This window comes from Micropterus dolomieu, linkage group LG02, assembly GCF_021292245.1.
Source record: "Micropterus dolomieu isolate WLL.071019.BEF.003 ecotype Adirondacks linkage group LG02, ASM2129224v1, whole genome shotgun sequence".
Lineage (NCBI taxonomy): Eukaryota > Metazoa > Chordata > Actinopteri > Centrarchiformes > Centrarchidae > Micropterus > Micropterus dolomieu.
Genome location: NC_060151.1, coordinates 30,113,021 through 30,135,703, shown reverse-complemented (window position 1 = coordinate 30,135,703; position 22,683 = coordinate 30,113,021). Strand labels below are relative to the sequence as shown.

At 39.9% G+C, this 22,683-nt stretch overlaps 1 protein-coding gene across 1 annotated transcript in view; it reads right to left on the bottom strand.

Annotated features, from left to right (window-relative positions):
* LOC123967429 (transmembrane protease serine 9-like) overlaps positions 1-22,683 on the bottom strand; it is a 42,705-nt gene that overhangs the window by 14,634 nt on the left and 5,388 nt on the right. The window contains exons 4-6 of the mRNA XM_046043524.1: positions 17,491-17,759; positions 16,334-16,455; positions 15,066-15,597 (exon numbers count right to left, since the gene is read on the bottom strand). Coding sequence (XP_045899480.1) covers positions 15,066-15,597; positions 16,334-16,455; positions 17,491-17,759 — 923 coding nt within the window. The remainder of the gene's footprint in view (positions 1-15,065; positions 15,598-16,333; positions 16,456-17,490; positions 17,760-22,683) is intronic.

Below are 22,683 nucleotides of genomic sequence, written 5' to 3'. Positions count from 1 at the left end.
GTCTTTTATACAGGTAACGAGGTGAGGCGGGTGTATTTGATGTAGATAATTGGTTGGGATTGGGGCTGTGTCTTAAAGAAAGACTAACTGGCTTGTAGGAGCCAGAATACTTGCTGTTTGGTAGGGGGTCATATACTTGTTTTTCCTCATCAGATGGTTATCAATTTTTATAAATTCATATGATGTGATTTTCTGGAATTTTCTTTGGGATTCTGTCTTTCACTGTTAGAATGTACATATGATTAAAATTGTAGATTGTTGCATTCTTTGTAAGTGGGCAAACCTGCAAAATCAGCAAGGGGTCAAATACTTTTTTCCCCCACTGTAACGAAGTAGAAATGTTTTTTGGCCCTAAACCATTTAGTGCTCTATAAACTAACAGCAGGATTTTGACATACAGGAAGCCAATGTAAAGACCTCAAAAACAATCACTTAAGTTTTATCCTTGTTTAATTGAAGAAAATTCTGGCACATCCAATTTCAGCGCCTGTATGGGATCATAGTCCCCTGGTGAAATGGTTATGTAAATCTGTGTCATCTGCATAATTATGGTAACATATTTTGTTGTTTTTCATAATCTGAGCCAGTGGAAGCATGTAAATGTTAAACAAAAGAGGCCCCAGAATGGAGCCTTGGGGAACTCCACATGTTATTTTTGTCAGCTCAGATGTCTGATTACCTATAGACACAAAGTATTCCCTGTCCTTTAAGTAGGATTCAAACCAGTTTAGTACTGTGCCAGAAAGTCCAACCCAGTTTTCAAGTCTGTCTAGTAATATGTTGTGGTTGACTGTGTCGAATGCAGCACTGAGATCCAATAATACTAAGATTGAAATTCTGCCACTGTCAGTGTTTAAATGGATGTCATTGAAGACCTTAACAAGAGCCGTCTCAGTGCTGCGGTGTGGTTGAAAACCTGACTGGAAGACATCAAAATAGTTATTTAGTGCCAAGAAAGCACTAAGCTGTTGAAAAACTAAAAATGGGAGATTTGATATGGGCCTATAATTGCCCATTAGTGAACTATCTAGATTGCTCTTTTTTAAGAGTGGCTTAATGACTGCAGTTTTCAGGGCCTGTGGGAAAAAACCTGAGAGGAGAGACATGTTGACAATTTGTAGTAAATCTGAGGCCATGCATTTAGACACATTTTTGAAAAAACCTCTTGGCAAAATATCAAGGCAACATGATGAGGATTTCAGATGTTGTATTATGTCCTCCAGGTTTTTATGGTTAATAGAATCAAATTGTCTCATGCTATATGAATTGTTTTTAAGTGGACACAGGGACAAGACATATCCTGTTACTGACATGGAGGCACTGATTGCTTGTCTAATTGTTTGAATTTTGTCTGTGAAGAAGGAAGCAAAATCATTGCAGGCCCCGGTGGATAGAAGTTCAGAGGCTACAGACACAGGAGGGTTGGTTAGGCTGTCGACAGCAGCAAACAGGGCACGTGCATTATTAGTGTTTTTGGTGATGATGTCAGAGAAGAAGGTCCGCCTTACATTTCTCAGCTCTAAATTATAAGCGAAGTCTCTCTTTATAGATGTCATAATGAACCTGGAGATTTTTTTTTACGCCACCTGTGTTCAGCTTTTCGACACTCTCTTTTTTGATTTCTGACCAGCGTGGCATTTCTCCATGGAGATCTTCTCTTACCAGAGACCACCTTCACCATGGCTGGTGCAATGGCATCAATAACATTTGTAATTTTAGAACTGAAATTATGTACAAAGGGGCAACTCTTCTGGTCCGGCTCCATTAGAAATAATGGGAAAATGACCCTTCTTCTCAGCTAACTAATTACCCCAGTACACTTTCCTGATGAGTTTATGGTCTCAGTCGCTAGTTTCAAGTCTTCTTCAATACAAAATGATGTTCATTTAGTAAATTATGGTCCCATTTATTTAGGGCGGGATTATCTATGATTGACAAGTCGGCGACCTGTCAATCAGGCTAGAGCGGACTCGTACCCTCCGCACTGTGTAAATTTAACTAGCTGAAAAAGCTTATTAGGAGTTGGCTGTTCACTTTCAGGAAGAGCCTAGCCCCACCCTCCCCCATCATCCTAAGTGACTCCCTTGTCACCACTGTGGACTCCTTCCGCTTCCTGAGCACCATCATCTCTGTTTGTACTTTGAGTACATTTAGTTTTAAGACTGTAGTTCGCTAGACAAAGTTACCAGCCCAGTTAAAATGACAGTTAACGTGAGTTACAGTTGCACCTAGCTAAGCAAGCTAGCTAGCTCCGCACACGGCCGTAAGCTCCGCCGTATCGTCACTTCCGGGCACTTTGTGGTTGCAAAAACTCGACATGGCGGCGCCCTATCGGCCAAACTCGAGGATTCAAAACGGCCGTCCACAAACCAACGGGTGACGTCACGATGACTACGTACATTTCTTATATACAGTCTATGGTTCTACTACATCCACATGTCAATAAACGAGTCTGCTGACCCCATACAGCAAGATAAAGACAGCCCAGTTATGTCGAGTTTCGCATGCCTGCCTAGAATTGCATGCACCTCCAAAAACTGCTTTTAAATGCTTCATCATCAAGGGTGATAAATGAAACAAAGTATATATTTTATGAACATTTAGAGTAATTAATAATTTATCACACTTAGTAGAAGTAGCATTCCTTATGATTCAGCAAAAATATGTGGTGATAACCGCATTCTGCACAACACCTGCTAGTTCGTGGCTGAGCATTTTTAGAGGCTGGCTAGTCTTAGGTGTGAGTTAAGTGGAAAGGATTGAACGGGTTGGGAAAGGCTGGACTGTTGGTCTTGTTGTGTCTGGGTGCGACATCGTAGACCCGGAAGTGCTCGTAGAGCTTTGGAAAGGAGAATGGTGTTTTGCTGCCAGTCCGTTAACAGTTGAAAAGTTTTCTATTCTTATTTGCAGACCCCTGGTATAGAATGTTTGAAAAATAACCTTACCAATGACATCATGTTCTTGCATTTTCTAAAGAACAGCCAGATGACCTTCTGAGGGTGGAAGACAACGTCAGGTCACCCATCAACAGGAACTGGCTATTGTCAAACAACACCATCCACCTACATCAACTACGAGAACAAATCCTTGCAGATCACACAACATTCCTTAATATCAACGGTGTCAGTATATCGACACTCTCCCGCATCTTGCATCAACACCAACTTACCATGAAGCAGCTGCACGGGGTTCCATTTTAGAGGATCGTGAGAGTCAAATACCTTCGCTATGACTATGTGAAAGTAAGTGTCGCTGAACTAAACTGTAAAACAGTAATATCAGTATATTGTGTCTTATAGGCACTGGATAGATACATGCAAATAAAGCAGTATGTGACCAAGGCAGGTGCCCCTAATCTGGGGGCTGGTGTACTGAGCTGTCTGTGCAAAACTCCTGCAAGATGAGAGGAGGTGGACTCTACGTCGATGATGCTTGGTGCTCAAACCCAGTCAAGATGGACTTTGTTATCATCTTGATTCTGCTGTTTACATTCTTCCAGACGCAAATTGAAAAACATGCACAGCAGAATGTTCTGTATATGTGTACGTACGTGTATGTATATATGTATATAAATAACTATGTATTGTTTTATATTATTTGTTTTTTATATTACAATATTTTATTACACATTTAATTATCTGCTATGTTCTGTGTATAATAATTATAATAAGTTAATTCATTTCAATGTTGTAGATGGACGAGGTGGAGATAATTTAAACTGCTTTACATTCTGCTGGGAAGAACTCTGCACGTGGAGGTTTCACATGATGACGTGACAATAATGACATTTCTTTTCCATCGGATTCATCATGAAGATGGTAAAATACACAGTAGGTGACACAGAGCAGCTGAATTATACTGATTCACCCTTTATGTCCGTCTACACTGACAACTGGACCGAGACTGAGGAGTCCTGCTGTCTGCTCACAGATCAAACTGGTTAAACTGCCTCAGTGTTTCCTGGGAACAGATGACCTTGATTTGAAACCAGTAAACACTGTCGACACCATGAAGGCCAAAGTAACGTTTTTACAATCTGTGCATCACAGCATCACAGAAGAAGTGCTCAGATCCTTTACTTACTGTAAGTGAAAGTAAAAGTATAATACCACAATGTACAAATACTCCATTACAAGTCTATATTCAGAATCCTACTGAACTACTAAGCAAAAGTACAGAAGTGTTATCAGTTAAATGTACTTTAATATCAAAACAAGTAACTACGTTCACTGTGACTGATAATGTGCTTTTCATTTCTGATTGATTTACCCTCCGCAAGGGTCGGGTCATCACTCCTCAATCCACAGGAATATTGTTTAAAAACTTAAGCAAAGTTGACCAAACTTGACCAAAGTCACAATGTTAAAGCAGGTATAGATGAAAAGCTCTGTCAATAATCATTCTAAACATTTACCAGAGAAGAGCTCTTAAAGGTCCAGTGTGTAATATTTCTGAGGATCTATCGGCAGAAATGCAAGACAAGATCCATAACTATGTTTTCAGAGGGGTGTAAAGACCTTACATAATAAATCATTATGTTTTTATTACCTTAGAATGAGATTTATATCTAAGGGTCCCCCCTTCCATGGACGTCGCCATGTTGTATTGTCATGTTTCTACAGTAGCTGAAAAAGGACAAACAGCGCTACAGAATCAGAATCAGAAGGAGCTTTATTGCCAAGAAGTGTTTTACACATACGAGGAATTTGCTTTAGTGATATGGTGCTACACATTCACAAACACATACAGTTGAATAAATAAATCAAGAAATATATAAAAATGTAATAAACAATTGGACTGCTGACCTGTCCAGGGTGTACCCCACCTTTCGTCCAATGTAAGCTGGGATTGACTCCAGCCTCCCGCGACCCTGTACGCAGGATAAGCGGTTGACGATGGATGGATGGAATAAACAATGCAAGTTAATAAGAATAATAAAAACAATAGAGAAAAATAATACAACTATTTGCAGAGAAAGAACAACATAGCAGATATTTACATGTGCATTATTCTGGGTTTGTGTTGTGCAGACGTGTTGCAACGGAAGAGAATATTGTGTACATACATATATAAATTGAGAATATAAAAATATAGAACAACAGCAATTAACAATTAACAACAAATATGTGCTATGTGCCAGGTTGGTGCATGATATGATATGAAATGAAATAATATTTACACGTGCAGAGACATTTGTATTATTTGAAAGAGGCCTTGTTGATGAGTCTAGCTGCAGATGGGAAGAAACTATTTTTGTGGCGAGAGGTTTTGGTCCTGATGGACCGCAGCCTCCTGCCAGAGGGGAGAGTCTGAAACAGTTTGTGTCGGGGGTGGGAGGGTTCAGCTGCAATCTTTCCTGCTCGCCTCAGAGTCCTGGAGGTGTGCAGGTCCAGAAGTGATGGAAGATTGCAGCCAATCACCTTCTCTGCAGGGTGAATGATACGCTGCAGCCTGCCCATGTCCCTGGCAGTGGCAGCAGAGTACCAGATGGTGGTGGAGGAGGTGAGGATGGACTCAATGATGGTGGTGTAGAAGTGCACCATCATTGTCTTTGGCAGGCTGAACTTCTTCAGCTGCCGCAGGAAGTACATCCTCTGCTGGGCCTTCTTGGTGAGGGAGGTGATGTTCAGCTCCCACTTGAGGTCCTGGGAGATGATGGTGCCCAGGAAGCGGAAAGAGTCAACAGTGGTGACGGGGGAGTCACACAGGATGATGGGGGAGGGTGGGGCTGGGCTCTTCCTGAAGTCCATGACCATCTCCACTGTCTTCAGAGTGTTGAGCTCCAGACTGTTCTGGCTGCAACAGGTCACCAGATGGTCGATCTCCCACCTGTAGGCGGACTCAACCCCACCAGAAATGAGCCCAATGAGGGTGGTGTCGTCTGCAAACTTTAGGAGCTTGACGGACTGGTGACTGGAGGTGCAGCTGTTGGTATAAAGGGAGAAGAGCAGAGGGGAAAAACCGCAGCCTTGAGGGGAAATCCCCACAGACTCCCTGGAATGATGCTAACTCATTAACACCATGTTGCTCACCTTCTTCACTGGGACAGGGAGGCTACAGTTATGGGGAGACTGGGGTGCTGCTGACTCATCTGTTGTTCGTCTGCTAAAAGGGGCAGGGACAATGATTTAATATCAATATCTTGCTAAACATTTCCCTGCACTGATTAAATGTTGATGAAATGTAGGCTAACACTAGTCTGTAGCTAGCTATCTTATTTCACTATGGATGTTAAGCCCACAGGTAAACACCACTCACAGACTAAAGGCGGTACCTCTCTTGGTGAAAAACTGGGTTACAGATTGACATCCTGTCCTTTGTCTTTCCTCTCTCTCTTTTCTCTCTGTCCTTTTTTGAAAACCAGATTTTGGTTACTAGGCAACATTGTGATCACTGTGTTTCTGGTGCATCTACTGACTGCACGTAAACACCGTCACTGATGAGTGCCATGACGAAGGACCAAACCATTTCATACAGATACAGGGGGGTGGTCGGTGGTTTACCTTTTGGGATAATGGGGATTTTTAACTTTTACTGCCAAAAACAAGTAAAAACAAAGAGATCATTCATTTCATTATTATATTTGAAATATATTTATACTCAATGATGATGGTTTATATAGTGTATAATATAATATAATTTGATATTAGTCTATAATTATTTTTTGGTGCCCCTGTCAGTTAGGGGCCCTTGGAATTGTCCTAACTTTCCCCCCTATACGGCGCCCATGGTTAGAAGAGAAGAAGTAGTAATAATACACTGCAGGGGTCTGCAAATAAGTTTAGCATCAGACCTCAATCAATAATAATGGTTTTACCATTAAAAATTAAAAATACCATTAAAAACCATTGAAAAATTTATTATCGCAGACAAAAAATGTATATTACTATTATTTTGAAAGTCCGTTGCTCACTGGCTCTGAATACACATACAGTCAAACCCTGGGTCACAGGGGGTCAAACAAGCAGCGGAGGGAGGCTTCAGCAGGTTCTCTCAGGTGATCAGACAGGGAGACAGCTCTCCACGAGGAAACGGCAGGGGCTCTATTAATAGTAAACCTGGCAACAGCTTCTGTGCGCTACACAGCTGTAGCCTATTTAACTTGTGCTCAACCACTTCACCTCACTCTGACAGGGACACTTACTGAACATAGGCCATAGACTGTTTCTGCTGCTCCCTGATAAAAGAAAAACACTTCTGCTGATACCTGTTCAGAAAACCCCAAGAAAACTGGACTCTGATGGCAAATTGTTAGAATCCAGCTAGATAAAAGGTCATTCCCTGGCAGTGGCAAATAGCTTTGGTTTAATATTTGATTTGATTACATTAATGTTTAAATTGAGATTTACAATAAATATTTTATTGCTACTGTGTAAAGGGAATACTGCTGGTAAAAAGCACCTTATTTGTTTAAAGTGTTTTTGCACTTTTGTGTATTTAGCAGTACATTTAAATTAAAAGTGCACAATATACTACTTTAGAATTCATTATTCAATTTTGTGCATAGCAATGTGATTAATCCCAATTAACTTGGTAGGCCTATATCTAGTTTGGCGGGGATGCTCTGCCATGTGAATTCCCTAGTTGCGACATTTGCTGGCTCACGTGAGTTCAAAATTTTTCAACTTGAGCCAGAAATTCGCATGACACTATGTTGCAAAAGCCTGTCAGCGGTGAGATTGTCCAGACATCACAGACGGCTTCAGAGCGTTGTTTGGAGAGGACCAGGGAGAGCGGGGAGCTGATACAGTCAGTCACGGAGCTCTGCACCTTTGCCCTGTTCATGCCTTTTGGACATTTCTTCATGTGAATACCAGAGTAGGTACCAGATGTGCTCGGGTGGTCAGATCTGCTCCGGGGTCTGCGCCTGCTGGTGACGTCACATAACGTGATCGGATGTACGTTTGTATGATGACGTGGCAGATGGTGATTGGCTGTATGTCGTAAGTTGTAACACATAGAAATAAACTGCATAATTACTTTTCAACATTTCAGACAACAGAACAGAGCAGATTTTGAGCATTAAACTGGTAATTTCCTGCATTCTGGAGACATTTTCTGCTCCAATTTACGGTGGAAATGTCTGTTTTTATATTAGGTAAATCTATATTGCATTGCATGTTTTCTTATTGTGCAAATAAACCTTTCTCAAAGCATTTATTGGTGCAAGCTATTTTTCAGAACAAATTTTAAAAATCTTTTAAAAAGTGATGGGGACAAAATCAGATATTTCAAAATGTGGTGGGGACATGTCCCCACATCCCCAGTGTAAATGACCCCTGTGGGGTCAGTGGACAAGTTAGGGTCAGACAGCAGTGTGGAGCTGTAGGCTCGTGTTTACTCCCTCAGAGGAGGGAGGTTGTTAAAAGTTTTATTATTTAATTTAAGTACTAATTTAAGTGTTCAGTTTTGTGTTTTCAGGTAAATTTTGTTACATGCTTGCTTTCTCCTTTAAGGAAGTAGTTTTCTGTTGATGGAGACGGTGTGTCTCCATCCTGTCTGTGCAGACCAGTTGGCCCCCATCTTCACACAGATCTTAAACAGATCACTGGAGCTGCCCTCCTACTTCAAACGCTCCACAATCATCCTGGTCCCCAAAATACCCTCCATCTCTGGATTAAATAACTACAGTCCTGGCGCCTTGACATCTGGGGCGGTGCCGGCGACGCGAAGGCGAAGCGAAGGCAACGCGAATGAATTTGCGTGAGTAGAACATTTTCAGAACGTTGTGTGGAGATGGCCAGGCAGAGTGAGCTGCCAAAGAGCAGGGAGCAGTGCTCCAGCTTTTGGACAAAAACACCCGTAGTTGGACTGGATTCTGCTCTGACAACTACGCCGTTTGCTCATGGGAGGATCTCAGAGTTAACTGCTTGTATTGAATTAGCTTTTTACTTAAATTGAAGGGATTACAATGTTGATTTATCTTCACTCGAGCTTCTCAGCAACTAGATTCCGTGTACATCCGGTTCCAGTGTTGTTAGTGTCGTTTGGCACTACTTCATATTTATATAAAAACCGGACAAAACTGGACATTGCTGGGAGAAGAAAGCGAGGAGGTTGAACTACCTTGTGAGTTCAGAAAACATGTGTATGTAATTATAATTATGTATTTATTCCAGGTATCGTTGTACTTTACTGTGACCAAGTTAGCATAGAATAGCCCTGATTGATCCAAACTCCATTCAGAAAACAATTTCATTCTGCTGACAGACCTGACAAAGCTTGAATTCATATGTTTAACAAATCTGCATCATGTTGTAGTTATTTCTGCATCAGTTTTACTCGTTTATTGCTATTTAATCTTAATCTTTAAGCTGTAGTAATGGCGAGTTGTGTTTATTCGCGTTATCGCATTGTTTGTGAACACTCAGCAGTTGTCCAGCGATAAAACCCCCGCGAGGAGAGCGTTGCGTGGATTAAATTTGAGTTTGGTCTGAATGCCGCATAACAGGTCAGTGGATAATGCAGTCAACTTGGGACTGCATTACATCCTGCAACACCTCGACTCTCCAGGGACATATACAAGGATCCTGTTCGTGGACTTCAGCTCGGCGTTCAACACCATCATTCCTGACATCCTCAGCACCAAACTCACCCAGCTCACTGTGCCAGCCTGGATCTGCCACCAGAAAGGACAGGAGCAGACAACAACGGACAGTCAGGACTGCAGAAAAGCATCTGTTCCAGCTTCTCCCCTCTGGTAGGTGCTACAGAGCACTGTACACCAAAACCAACATACTTAGGAACAGTTTCTTCCCACAAGCCATCGCTCTGATGAACAGCTGATTTCTGATTCACGGTGTCAGGAACAATTCCTGAGCAATAACCCAGTAACTGTGTCTCTAATCAGCCACCTGTTTACTGGCTAACACTTATTATTTATGCACCATTCTCTATTTCAGTGCTGTTCATACTTTTATATTGTCATATTGTAGATACTGTATACCAAATCCACCTACCTCAAGTCATAACTCCTGCACAAAATACTTATTACCTATTTATTCCAGCATCCTTTGCACTATGCTTCATTGCACTGTGTACATGTATGCATATATATGTACCTGTATATCACATCCACCTCCGACATGTACATACTCCTGCATCCTTTGCACACTGCTCACTGCACTGTTGTGCAGTATATTTGTGTTGTCTACACTGAAGTCTGTGTCTGATTTTATTTTTATTTTTATTCTTGAGATTTTGTATTTGTGTATGAGTAAACACGTCGTGAGCAATGTCCAATCCTGAGTCAAATTCCTCGTATATGTTCACATACCTGGCAATAAAGTATTATATATTATTATATATATTATATTCCAGTTACCAGTGTTGGGAAGTAACTAGTTACATGTAGTTTAGTCACGTAATTTAATTACAAATTAACTGTAAATAATATGTTACAGTTACTTGGGAAAATGTGTATTTAAATCACAGTTACTTATGAAAATGTACTTCGGGGGTTTCATCTGAATATTTTCTGTAAAAAGGTCGGCTATATGTTGAATAATATTAATTGTACTGCTTTGCATGTTTTTCATGTTCACAATGTGTTTCTTTGTCAGTTCCAGCCACAGCTGTTTAGTAAAGTTTGATGCTGTACTGATGATTTTGATCGGTTCTCATGTCTGAATTTGCAGCGCCACTATCTGCCAGTTAAACTGCCCCCCAAACTGTCTTTTAAAAACTGTTGAAAAACAAGTGAATCTTTTATATATTCTAGATTCTTTACACAAAGTAAAGTATTTCGAGCCCTTTTGTGTTTACAGCTCATGGAAATCAAAACTCTAAAAATTACACATCTAAAATAGGGGTCACAGGGGTCTTTACGCATCTAAAAATTGATAAAGATTTTAGAATAAATACATTTCTGTATTGTAAATTACACAGAAATGTCAACCAGAGAAGAACTCTCTAATCAACTAATTAATTAACTCTCTCTCTCTCTCTCCCCAGTTCTAAGTTCACTCCATTGGCTACCCATTCAATTTATACTTCTTTTACTGACTTTTAAATCCTTGAATGGCCTTGCCCCCTTCATCCTTATACACCTACCCATTTGCTCAGGTCAGCTGACAAACTTCTCCGGAGAGTGCCAAAAACGCTTCCTCACTGTCTGATTTTAAAACTTGTCTTAAAACCAATCTCTTCTACTGTATCTGGCTTTTGACCCTTGAGTTTGACATTTGGAGGAATGTAGTAGTTAAAGGTCTAAGTGCAGAGAAACCATTTATAAAGTTGGAAGAAATAATTAAGGGAATAACAAAGCTTCAGAGTAAAGGTGTTTCCTTTGATATCCATTGTTACCAAAACAGTGAACTATGAGAGGATAAAGTTTTAGAGAAATGCAGCTGTGAAAGTGATACCGGAAACAGCTCTGTATACACAAGATGGGAAATAGAAGGTCGATTTGACATTTAAACCCATAAAACAAAAGATAAGTGACACACGATGTACAAATTCCAAAGAACATTCGGGAACACTCGGCACATGAGAAAACAAACTCGAGAGAGCAGTTGGGGAAAAAATGTAATCACTGAAATTATATCCAAATGAATGTATGCAAAATGTCATGTTGACCTGTGAAACTACATGTTCACATGTGAAGGCCTCAGCTGAAGCCTTACTGGAGTAACAGGAAAACATCTAGATGTGGAAGTTTGAAAGTTATATGTGTTATCATAGTATCACAGTTATCACAAAATGTTATAAGAAGTGTATATGTACTGTATAGAATATTCATGTTAAGAGAACAAACAAATCATGCTGTTTTACCTTAATTTCTATGTTTCACCCTTGATTTCTTGTGAGAACCATGTTGCCATCAAAGTTTAAAAAAAAGGTTTGTGTGTTTCATAGGAAGACTGAAGTTCTTCGAGGAAATGGGGGGGTCATGTACATAAGAGGGATATTTAGATTAATGACTTGTTTTGTTGAACTTTAATATCATGGAAAAGTACCTTGGACACCAAGATTGTGATGACGCAGTTCAGAAATCGGCCATGTTGCCTACGTGGCTGTTTTTAGGGGTTTATATTTGAGAAAGTGGCCGGTAGACTTGATTCCAGAGAGTGAAGGGAAAAGGTCTCCAACAAAATGTGTCAGTTATCTCTCTATAAGAATTTGGAATAAGAAGCAAATATAATTTAATATAAATATAATGTTAAATTTAATGTCCAATGATTCTAGTAGGCTAATCTGAGTGAATTTGAGGGTCTTTGAGTAATCTTTAGGGTTTTTGTCTAAGGTTCTGAATAGGAGGATACTAAAGTTGATCGTAACTACACTTCTTTTTTTCCATTCTAAATTTATTATTTTCTTTAATTATAACTTTATGTAATCTATATTAATTGTCATTTTCATATATTTTGTACTTTTTGTATGTTAATAAATTACTGAAAAATTAAGACACGGACTAATGATTTTGAGCCTCTTGTTTAATACACAAAAGGCACCACAGGAACTCATTTCTTAGTGTTTTTAACTGTATACATTATTGATGTTTGCTTTTTATTCTTGGTACAGCACTTTGTGCAACTTTGTGATTGCTGTTAAAGTGCTCTATAAATAAATTTTGATTGATTGATTGAACTCAAAACACCTGCAAAGGTTTCTGAAGCCTTTAATCTCTCAGTCTGGTTCGGGTGCTCGCAATAAACTTTTCCACGGTATTCTAATTTTTTCATATGCTACTCTAAAAGATGCCTCTGCGTTTTAATGTCAAGCACTATTATGTCACATATGTGGGAGAAAATAGAACAAGGGAGACAGTCTTTAAATGTTTTTGTTTGTCCTTTTAAGACAGACAATTTAATATCAGCTGTTAAATGTGCCACAGGGGTCTTTACCTTGCATCCATATGTGACGACTTAGGAGTGAGAACGGTTTGACAAAAGTGTCTATATTTAAGTTGGAATTTGAATACATGACTTGTTTGCAGTGGATATTTCGTTGACTATATCCATGTTTCAACTTTGCTATGGTTTAATGAAAACTGTTTCTCTCAAAAGACGCAGCAACTACTACTATATACCCAAGTTCAATCGACATAAATCTGACAAAAGTCTCAAATAGTCAACGCAATGATGTAATGCAAGTTTAACTTTGAAAAACTCATACAGTTGAGTTCAAAATCCCAAACTTGTCAGAGCTCTTTCAGTGTAAAAGAAGAAGTAAGCGGATAAAACTAAATGGGGCTGTAATGATTTACAGTTTATGAAATGAGTCTTTCATAACACAGATATTACAGCATATGCATCAATACCAAACCAACAACTGTACAATGTGATCCAATTACACAGCCCTGCAATAAATCCGACCTGTGATATTGAACTGCAACACACTGAATGATATTTCTATAATTTGAGAAAACAACACTGAAGGGATTAATTAGAGTAATAAATGAATAGCTGATTAATAAAAAAAAACATGTTATCACCATCACATCTCATTCTTCAAGTTTATAAACTTCTGATATTCACATAGCAAATGTTAAATATTTGAGCATAAATACAGAAAATTCAAACTTAAAGAAATAAATCAGGTAAAACCTGTAGAAAGAAATGAAAAAATACTTTCATGGAGTCTGGAGTAATTATAATCTTTAAGTGTTTAATTACAACCAAAAATTAATAAATACAACACTTTTAAAAGGAGCTTTGTGAAACTGATTCTTTAGAGCTTTATTTAAATGATGAAGTGTAAAAACAGAATCATATTCATCAATAACTAATTTTATATCTTTCTGTCTTTAAATAAATAATTACATTTTACAATAGAATTTTAAACTTTTAAATTGAACTATTATATTGATTGACATCCACACGCTGTCACGCCAAACATCAATTTTATCATGTAGTGAAAAACAAATATATATATATATGTATAACTAACGTCAATGTATAACAACAGATAGTTGTGACAAGTGGTCACATAGGTAGTATAGTTGCATTATTGCACTAATCCTTATTGGTCATAAAGCATTTTTTTGTACACTTGTACATTTGGATTTTGTACTTTTTCTGTATTTTCATATTTATGTGCCCAATATACCAAGGCAAACTCATTGTCTGTGAAATTGTACCTGTTATCTGATTCTGATTCTAATTTTTAAACATTTAAAAACTGAGGCGCAAGTTTGCCCTTTTTGGGACTGTGAGCTGCACTTTATCAGAGGTGCTGAAGTTAAAATGTATTGATTTTTGGTGAGATTTCTGCCTGATCACAATTTGTTGTTGGTTAGTTTCACATGCAACATGCAGTCCCAAACAGTCTGAAGGGGAAACTATCAGCAGAGCAATAACACAATGCACAGCGGAGTACAGGGCAGGTAGGTAAAGTCCAGGAGTTTCTAACTGAATTAAAACTGAATTAATCTTATTAATTAATTCTCATTGAGATGAAAAGGTGCCGAATGCACACTTTAAGAGGTGACTTCCCCAAACAAAGACACAAAGAGAAGGGAAGACTAAATCATGCCTGCATGTGTGCTGACTCAGCAGGGATGATTAAATAAATAAAAAGTTCATCAACAGGAGAAACCGATCTGAAAGCAGCAAAGAATGACTGAGAGCTGGACTAACTTGGATTCTGTTATAGTTTCAGATTTTGAAATGTCACCTGCCAAGTGTGCTTCCCTTTACATAAATAAAGATGTTTCCACCATAAATTGGTGCAGACGAATTCACATGAATACAGGAAATTAGATGTTTAATGCTCAAAATGATTGTCTCGTCTCGTGAGCAAAGTGTCTTTCCACACCCCTATTATTTACTAATACGTTAGTCAAACCTATTACAACCTTACAATTCAAATGTCAAATAACATACTAATTTTAACATGCGTACACATCTTTCTGTCATTTTAAAGACAAAACAATTAATCAGTTAAGTGAAAAAATAGTCAAATCAAAATTATAACCAGACATCTTGGTAATCCTTAAACAAAAACAATTAAATATGAAAGGACAAAGAGGGAGATGGAGAGCAGAGGAACTGAGAGGGAAACCAGGTGAGAGGTTCCAGAGGTTGTACTGCTGCCAGAGGTTGTACTGCTGCCAGAGGTTGTACTGCTGCCAGAGGTTGTAGTGCCGCCAGAGGTTGTAGTGCTGCCAGAGGTTGTAGTGCCGCCAGAGGTTGTAGCGCTGCCAGAGGTTGTACTGCTGCCAGAGGTTGTAGCGCTGCCAGAGGTTGTAGTGCCGCCAGAGGTTGTAGCGCTGCCAGAGGTTGAAGTGCCGCCAGAGGTTGTAGCGCTGCCAGAGGTTGTAGTGCCGCCTGAGGTTGTAGCGCTGCCAGAGGTTGTACTGCTGCCTGAGGTTGTAGCGCTGCCAGAGGTTGTACTGCTGCCAGAGGTAAAACTGCTCTCAGAGGTTGTAGCGCTGTCAGGGGTTGTAGCGCTGTCAGAGTTTGAAGTGTTCCCCGTGAAGACAACAAAGCCCGGCAGGTTGGTGGTAATCTGGCTGTTGATCCAGGACTGAAACTGGGACACTCGGGTGTAGACTGTGGGGAAGTTGGCCAGAGCACAGGGTACTCCAAAACTCACCACTCCTCCCTGGACCCAGACAGAGCCAGTTTTACTTACCAACGGGCCGCCTGAATCCCCCTGTAGTGAGAATTTAAATTCAGAGGCAAATTTTTCACTGCAATACACTATGTACTTTAATTACTTTGCAGATTCAGATTTGAAATACAAGATGTAATATACAATTATATATTTAGATGTTTTATTATAGGTTGAGGTATATATATATAACTTCCTTTTAGGAAGCAGAACCATGGCTCAGGGTGGGCGGCCACCTGCCTCGACCGGTTGGGGGGGAGAGAGAGATAGAGAGCTAGCAAGGATGAGGGAGAGAGGACTGGAGGGGTAGGGGGTCGCAGTCTACACAATATGTGCACAGAAGTACAGACAGTAAAAGTAATAGTGGTAGAGGCTGAAAATTAATAATCATATGGATAATTATAGTAATGTTAATTATAATAATAACAACAATAGGACTAGTAATAACAATTATGGCAGAGGGTGTCGAACAAGAACACGGGGGCAGCAGGTGACTCGCAACCACAGATCCAGACTCCACAGCTCCAAGACTACCGGAAAGGTGAGAAGTTGAGTTAGTAACATGCAGTAATGGGATGAGGTTGCATACAGAGGGAGAGAAAGTAGAGGAGAGAGGAGCTCAGTGCATCATGGGAAATCCCCTGGCAGTCTAGGCCTATAGCAGCATAACTAAGGGATGGTTCAGGACTAACCTGAGCCAGCCCTAACTATAAGCTTTATCAAAGAGGAAAGTCTATTGATTAGTGCTGATTGAAGAGTGGTTTGCAGAAAAACTCACGTAGCAGGCGTCCATTCCTCCCTGGGGGAAACCGGCACACATCATGTTGTTTGTGATTAAACCGTATATAGCATTACAATCACTGTTGGACACGATGGGAACACTAACCTCCTGCAGATAGTCTGGGTAAGGAAGTGAAACTGAAAAAGAAAAGAGACCTAAATTGAGTCTGTATTTTTCTTGTTGTCAACACTATGTGTCTCACAGCCTGATCTTGTTCTTCTAGACACTCTCTGCTGCCCTGGTTCACATGTTCACTATGAACACACACACTGCAGTTTATTCTGACTCAGTCCCACAGACACTGTCCTGCTGCCCCAAATACTCACGTGGTTTCCAACTTCACGTAGTCCCCAACTAATGCACTATATCCTCCTGTTTGTCTGATAGAAACTACAGTCAGCAACTGTTTTAGGAAATTACTGAGCCTTTTTAAACATGAAATATATTTGTAAGGTGTTTTTAAAGATGTTTGTCTTCAGTAGGAACCAATGGGCTCGGAGCTGAGAGCCATAGACAGGAAGTCAGACAGTGTTGAGAGACGTACATATTTTTGTAAATGTAAATGCTCTGTTCTTGTATAGCGCCTTTCTAGGCTTTTCAACCACTCAAAGCGCTTTTACACTACATTCACCAGTCATACACATTCATACACTGGCGGAACAGCCGCCAGGGGCAAACGTTTTGCTACGTTTTGTCGGTGCTGAACTTGCCCACTGTGAGATAGTTAGAGATAGACAGATAGTTTACCTAAGTATTTTCATTTTATGCTACTCTATACAACCATACTGCTACATCTCAGAGGCACATATTTTTATGTATTTTTACTCTTTAATCTTGATGATTACATGTCGAAATGTCGACCTAAGAAGAGCACTAATCAGCTAATTAACTCAAAACACCTGCAAACGTTTCCTGCAAAGCTCAAAGGAACTTTTGCAGGATATTCAAAGCTTTTGAGATACAATACAATACCCAGAAGCCTCGGCTGCATAATGAGATGGAGAAGAAGCCAGTAAAAGGTGTGAATCAGAATCTGATCAAAAAATGGCGCCTTTGCAACATGTTGTTGCAAAACACAACAATTGAAACTAAATTACTACATGCAATCATTCAATTTTAACAATACATTTAAAAATGACAATAACAATTCTCACCGTTATCTTGGATGTTTCCCCATCCGGTGACCCAGCAGGTCGTTCCTGAATTAAAGACGCTGCCGTCTGCTGCCAAACACACTGGGCTGATGTAGTCGGTGAAGGTAACAGGTGAGGACAGCTGCAACAAGGCTATGTCGTTGTTGTACGAGTAGGCGTCATAGTCGGGATTTATGATGATCTTGGAAACAGTCCGCGACACCTCGTTAGGGTTCGAGAGCTCCTGGGAGTCACGTCCGAGGTAAACGATGAGATCGGATGTGCTGGTCCTGAGAAACAGAAAAGACAAAAAATTTTCACATACTACACCCCGGTAACTGTTGTTATTTTTAATTGATAATAACATTTTATTCTTAACGAAACTCACAAAACTTTGCACAAAATTGAAACAAACCTACAAATACGCCCCTGGGAGTGGTTCCCTAAACCCAACAGGAAGTCGGCCATTTTGAATGGTAATTTTTAGGTGATTTGTGGGCCCGTACTTTAGAGAAATAATCCCATCAACTTCTAATTTTTGCTGTGCAATAATAATACATTGACAATGAAACAGAAAGTTGTTGTAACTTCACTGTACATGCTCACATAAGATTCACGCCCCATACTCATAGCGCCACTTACTCCGTTTCACCAAACCGTAACACCTAACCCCACACAAAAAAGCCTCTTTAAGCCAAACCCTAAACCAGGGGAATTCAATTAGAATCCTAAGAGGTCCAGTTAGAGAAAATTTCCCAAAGGTCCGGAACATCAAAATGACTAACTTGCATTATTATTGTATTATTATGTTTTTAGTCAACAACCGACTGTCAAATCAAATATTTCAAGTATATTTACTGTCAGTTTTCACATCAAACTGGAGGGATAATAAATAATAACTACTTTAATAATAAATTCTAAATTTAAGTAAACTAAAATAAAGTCTAATTTCAGAAAAAAATGAATAAAAACTGTAGCTTGAAATGATGTACACGAATGTACATGTAAGAATCTGTACATTCATGATTAAAAGCCATGTGAAATCTCTTTTGTCTTTCGTCTCCTCAATTTGTGTGTGTTTACAAAACTTCTCTTGTGAATCTCGCGGCTTAACTCGCAATACTTATTGGAATGCACAGATTTGATTGGCTGAGCAGCATCACATGAGACGATTGGAGCACATGCGATTGGTCTGTGAGTTTCCTGGGTCGCTGAACCAGTACAGTAAATGCTAGAAAAGCTGCGCGGGTTAAAAAAGAAATGCTCCGTCACGAGGTAGTAAGTCTCAATAATAAATCGGCTGTGGGTCGGCTCGGAAAGGATAGCGAATAGGTCAGGATGCGGACCGCGGTACGCCTGTTAGTGACCACTGCCCTAAACCCAACAGGAAGTCTGCCATTTTGAATTGAAAGAGCAATTTTAGCAAATTTTTCACCTTTTACAGGCTCCATACTTTAAAGGTTCAGTGTGTACTATTTCTGAGGATCTTCTGACAGAAATGCAATATAAGATCCATGTTGTCATTTGGACAAATGAAATGAGCACACGTGTTATTTAGCATGAGAGCCGACAGTCTGTGGATCGTTATACCATGAAGCCACACAGAGTCGGGACAGATAAAGACAGCTGACGGCAGAAATCAATGTTGTGGATTTTCCCAAATGGAAGACTATTATGTGGGACAGATGTTTTCAAAGCGGTGTTGAAGTAGTCTGTTTTCTGCTGGACAGGTAATTAACTTAAGTTTGTCAGACTTTAGTGGTGCAAATGAAAACTGATAGCTTTAGCTAGAAGCTGGCCATAATCACAGAGAGCCGTGACGTGTTTCCCCTGTCAGTGGTGTAAATAGCTGGATTAATTTCATGTCGCCTAGTTACTCTCCAGCCTGTGGGTTGGCATTGCCGGTTACGTTGAAACAATCAGCTGATCAGTAAAGTTAATAGGCAATAAAACCGTATGGTTAGCTTAGAGCATGGAAGCATCAGCCAGCTTGACTTTTAATGCCCGGGTAGAAAACACGTAACGTTAGCTGGATTGGTTTATTCTCTGTGCTTTGGCTTGTGGTGTAAAATCTGTAGTTGGATTAATTACATGTAGTTACTCTCTCTCTCTCCAGCGCTCTGTTTTGGCTTTGTCTGTTAGTTCATGACAATCAGCTGATCGCTAATTGGCAATAAAACGGCAGCTTCCAGCATCGGAGCTCAGAAAAAATATGTAGTTGGATTGTAATTTCATGTAGTTCTTCTCCAGCGCTCTGTAATGACTTTGTTAGGTGGACAGAAATGTGCCGTTACCTTCCTGACAGCTTATGAATATTATTGGTAATGCAACGGTAACAGCAGGGAAGCTCAGATCAGCAGTTAAACGTCACATTTTACTGCCCTGGTGGAAAACATGTATTTCATTCCACTGCTAATGGTGATATATAATAAGACCTGTGCCTATCAAGTGACCAATAATGAATACTTTCAGAATTTGCATAATAAAATACATTATTGGATATTGTTTTGCCACTGTACACACAAATGTGTAATTACATTTGTGTGCAAATGGTGAAACAATATCCTTTGTGTTGAAAAGAGGTGGGGACATAAGGCCTGAGAATAGGGATGTGATGAAAGACTTTGGTCACTATTCTAAGAAATATTCGATGATGAAATATATGATTTTGAGCATTACACTTAATTTCCTCCATTCTGGAGACATTTTCTGCACCAATTTATGGAGTAAATGTCTTTATTTATATGAATTGCAGCACAAAATTCAGGTAGCAGGTGACAATTCAAAATAAAAAAATAAAATGTAATGCAGTAAAATCAGTAGCTTGTTTTTTTTAACTTAAGTTACTTTCTTATTGTGCAAATAAACCTTTCTCAACGCATTTTCATTTGTGATTTAACATTTCTTGTTCCAAGCTATTTTTCAGAAAATATTTTAACCAATTTCACTTTCAAAAAGCGATGTCCAGTGTAAATGACACCAATGTTAACAGATTTGTAACATTTCATGTATGTGGCTGGTACACAATGCTCAATAGTTTTTTAAGAGCACACATTTATAACAAAGTTATACATGCAGTTAAAACAATGGCTGTCCATCTGAGCATGTAGAGTCTGTGTGCTCTCTGTCTGTTTGTCTGCTGTTACTGTCTTGCTCTACTGCAGAGTTAATTACAACCCGAACATTTTTGTGCAACTGTTTTCTTCCTACCTCTACCACACCCCTCTCTGTGTCTGCTAGGCCTACAGTAGCATCCTTCCTCACAGCACTGGCCCTGCCTCTTTCTTTCTCTCTCCCTCTATTTTTCGGCCCTGTTGACTTTCTCCATCAGCAGTAGGCTGTTTTATAAAGTGGATGAAATGACACCCGCAATACAGTTTTCACCCGCGGGTGCGTGGAGGAGGATTGTTAATGAGGAAGCCAATTGAAACCGAACCAACATTGTACCCAGTTGCACCTGCACCAAAGTGTTCACTGTTGCTTTACCTGGTCCGTGCTTGTGAAATATCCACCGTCTGAGTCTTAGATGATCATTTCTCTCAGCGTTTCTCTGCAAAATGCTTAAATGGGTCACCAAATATAGTTGGGCACCTCAACGGCTGCCCAAGTAAACCCCAATCTGACCGGCCCACCCCTAAACAAATGGCCTCTGGCATATGCCAGAATTGCCAGATGGCCAATCCGACCCTGGTCCGAGCATACAACTTTAAAGGGGCCTTATGGAGTTTCCAGCGGCCACTAGCGGTGCGGTTTTAAGATTGCTACCAGGCGTGTGCTCGTACACGTGCTTGCTTGAACTCATGAGCGAGCATAATCCGAAACACAACCGCTTTCATACAGAAATACCACAATAAACGCAGAAACACCAGCATGCAGGCTGTGGCTTTTCTCCAGACATGTTCAGGCTCTGTTACTTCAACACAGGTTGAACTAATCCATGCTCGTTCCACGATCGCAGTACATTTACTGCATTAATCGATGTGCTACAGCGTTAGCTCGCATGCTGCTTTCAGTTACTATCTGTGTATCTGTCACCGGAGGCTCAGCAATGTCAGCACAGCTAATTGTATTGGATGAAAAGCAGGGCTCTCAAGTTTTATCAAAATTTGGAGCCACTCAAATATTTGCAGCAGCGGCCCCTCTGCCCTTGCCAATTCTCTCAGGATTTTACTAGCAGTTAGATTTTACCTATAGTTAATAACTAAGCCGAACAAATAGAAATCATAACAATAGGTAAATCTGATAAAAGACTATTTATATAAACATGTATTTCAAAAATATATACACATATACACGCTTTGGAAAAGACGTGTCTATTGTACGCAAAACAGCGATTTTGCATGTATATGATACACTGCAGGTTGCAATAGCGTTGCAACACACGGGCGATGTGTTAGCAGGTAGGGTTAGCCAGTCGACATGCATACAGGTGCTGGTCATATAATTAGAATATCATCAAAAAGTTGATTTATTTCAGTAATTCCATTCAAAAAGTGAAACTTGTACATTCATTCCACACAGACTAATATATGTCAAGTGTTCATTCCTTTTAATTTTGATGATTATAACTGACAACTAATAAAAAAACCCAAATCAGTATCTCAGAAAATTTGAATATTGTGAAAAGGTTCAATATTGAAGACACCTGGTGCCACACTCTAATCAGCTAATTAATTCAAAACACCTGCAAAGGCCTTTAAATGGTCTCTCAGTCTAGTTCTGTAGGCTACACAATCATGGGGAAGACTGCCGACTTGACAGCTGTCCAAAAGACGACCATTGACACCTTGCACAAGGAGGGCAAGACACAAAGGTCATTGCTAAAGAGGGTGGCTGTTCACAGAGCTCTGTGTCCAAGCACATTAATAGAGAGGCGAAGGGAAGGAAAAGATGTGGTAGAAAAAAGTGTACAAGCAATAGGGATAACCGCACCCTGGAGAGGATTGTGAAACAAAACCCATTCAAAAATGTGGGGGAGATTCACAAAGAGTGGACTGCAGCTGGAGTCAGTGCTTCAAGAACCACCACGCACAGACGTATGCAAGACATGGGTTTCAGCTGTCTCATTCCTTGTGTCAAGCCACTCTTGAACAAGACACAGCGTCAGAAGCGTCTTGCCTGGGCTAAAGACAAAAAGGACTGGACTGCTGCTGAGTGGTCCAAAGTTATGTTCTCTGATGAAAGTACATTTTGCATTTCCTTTGGAAATCAAGG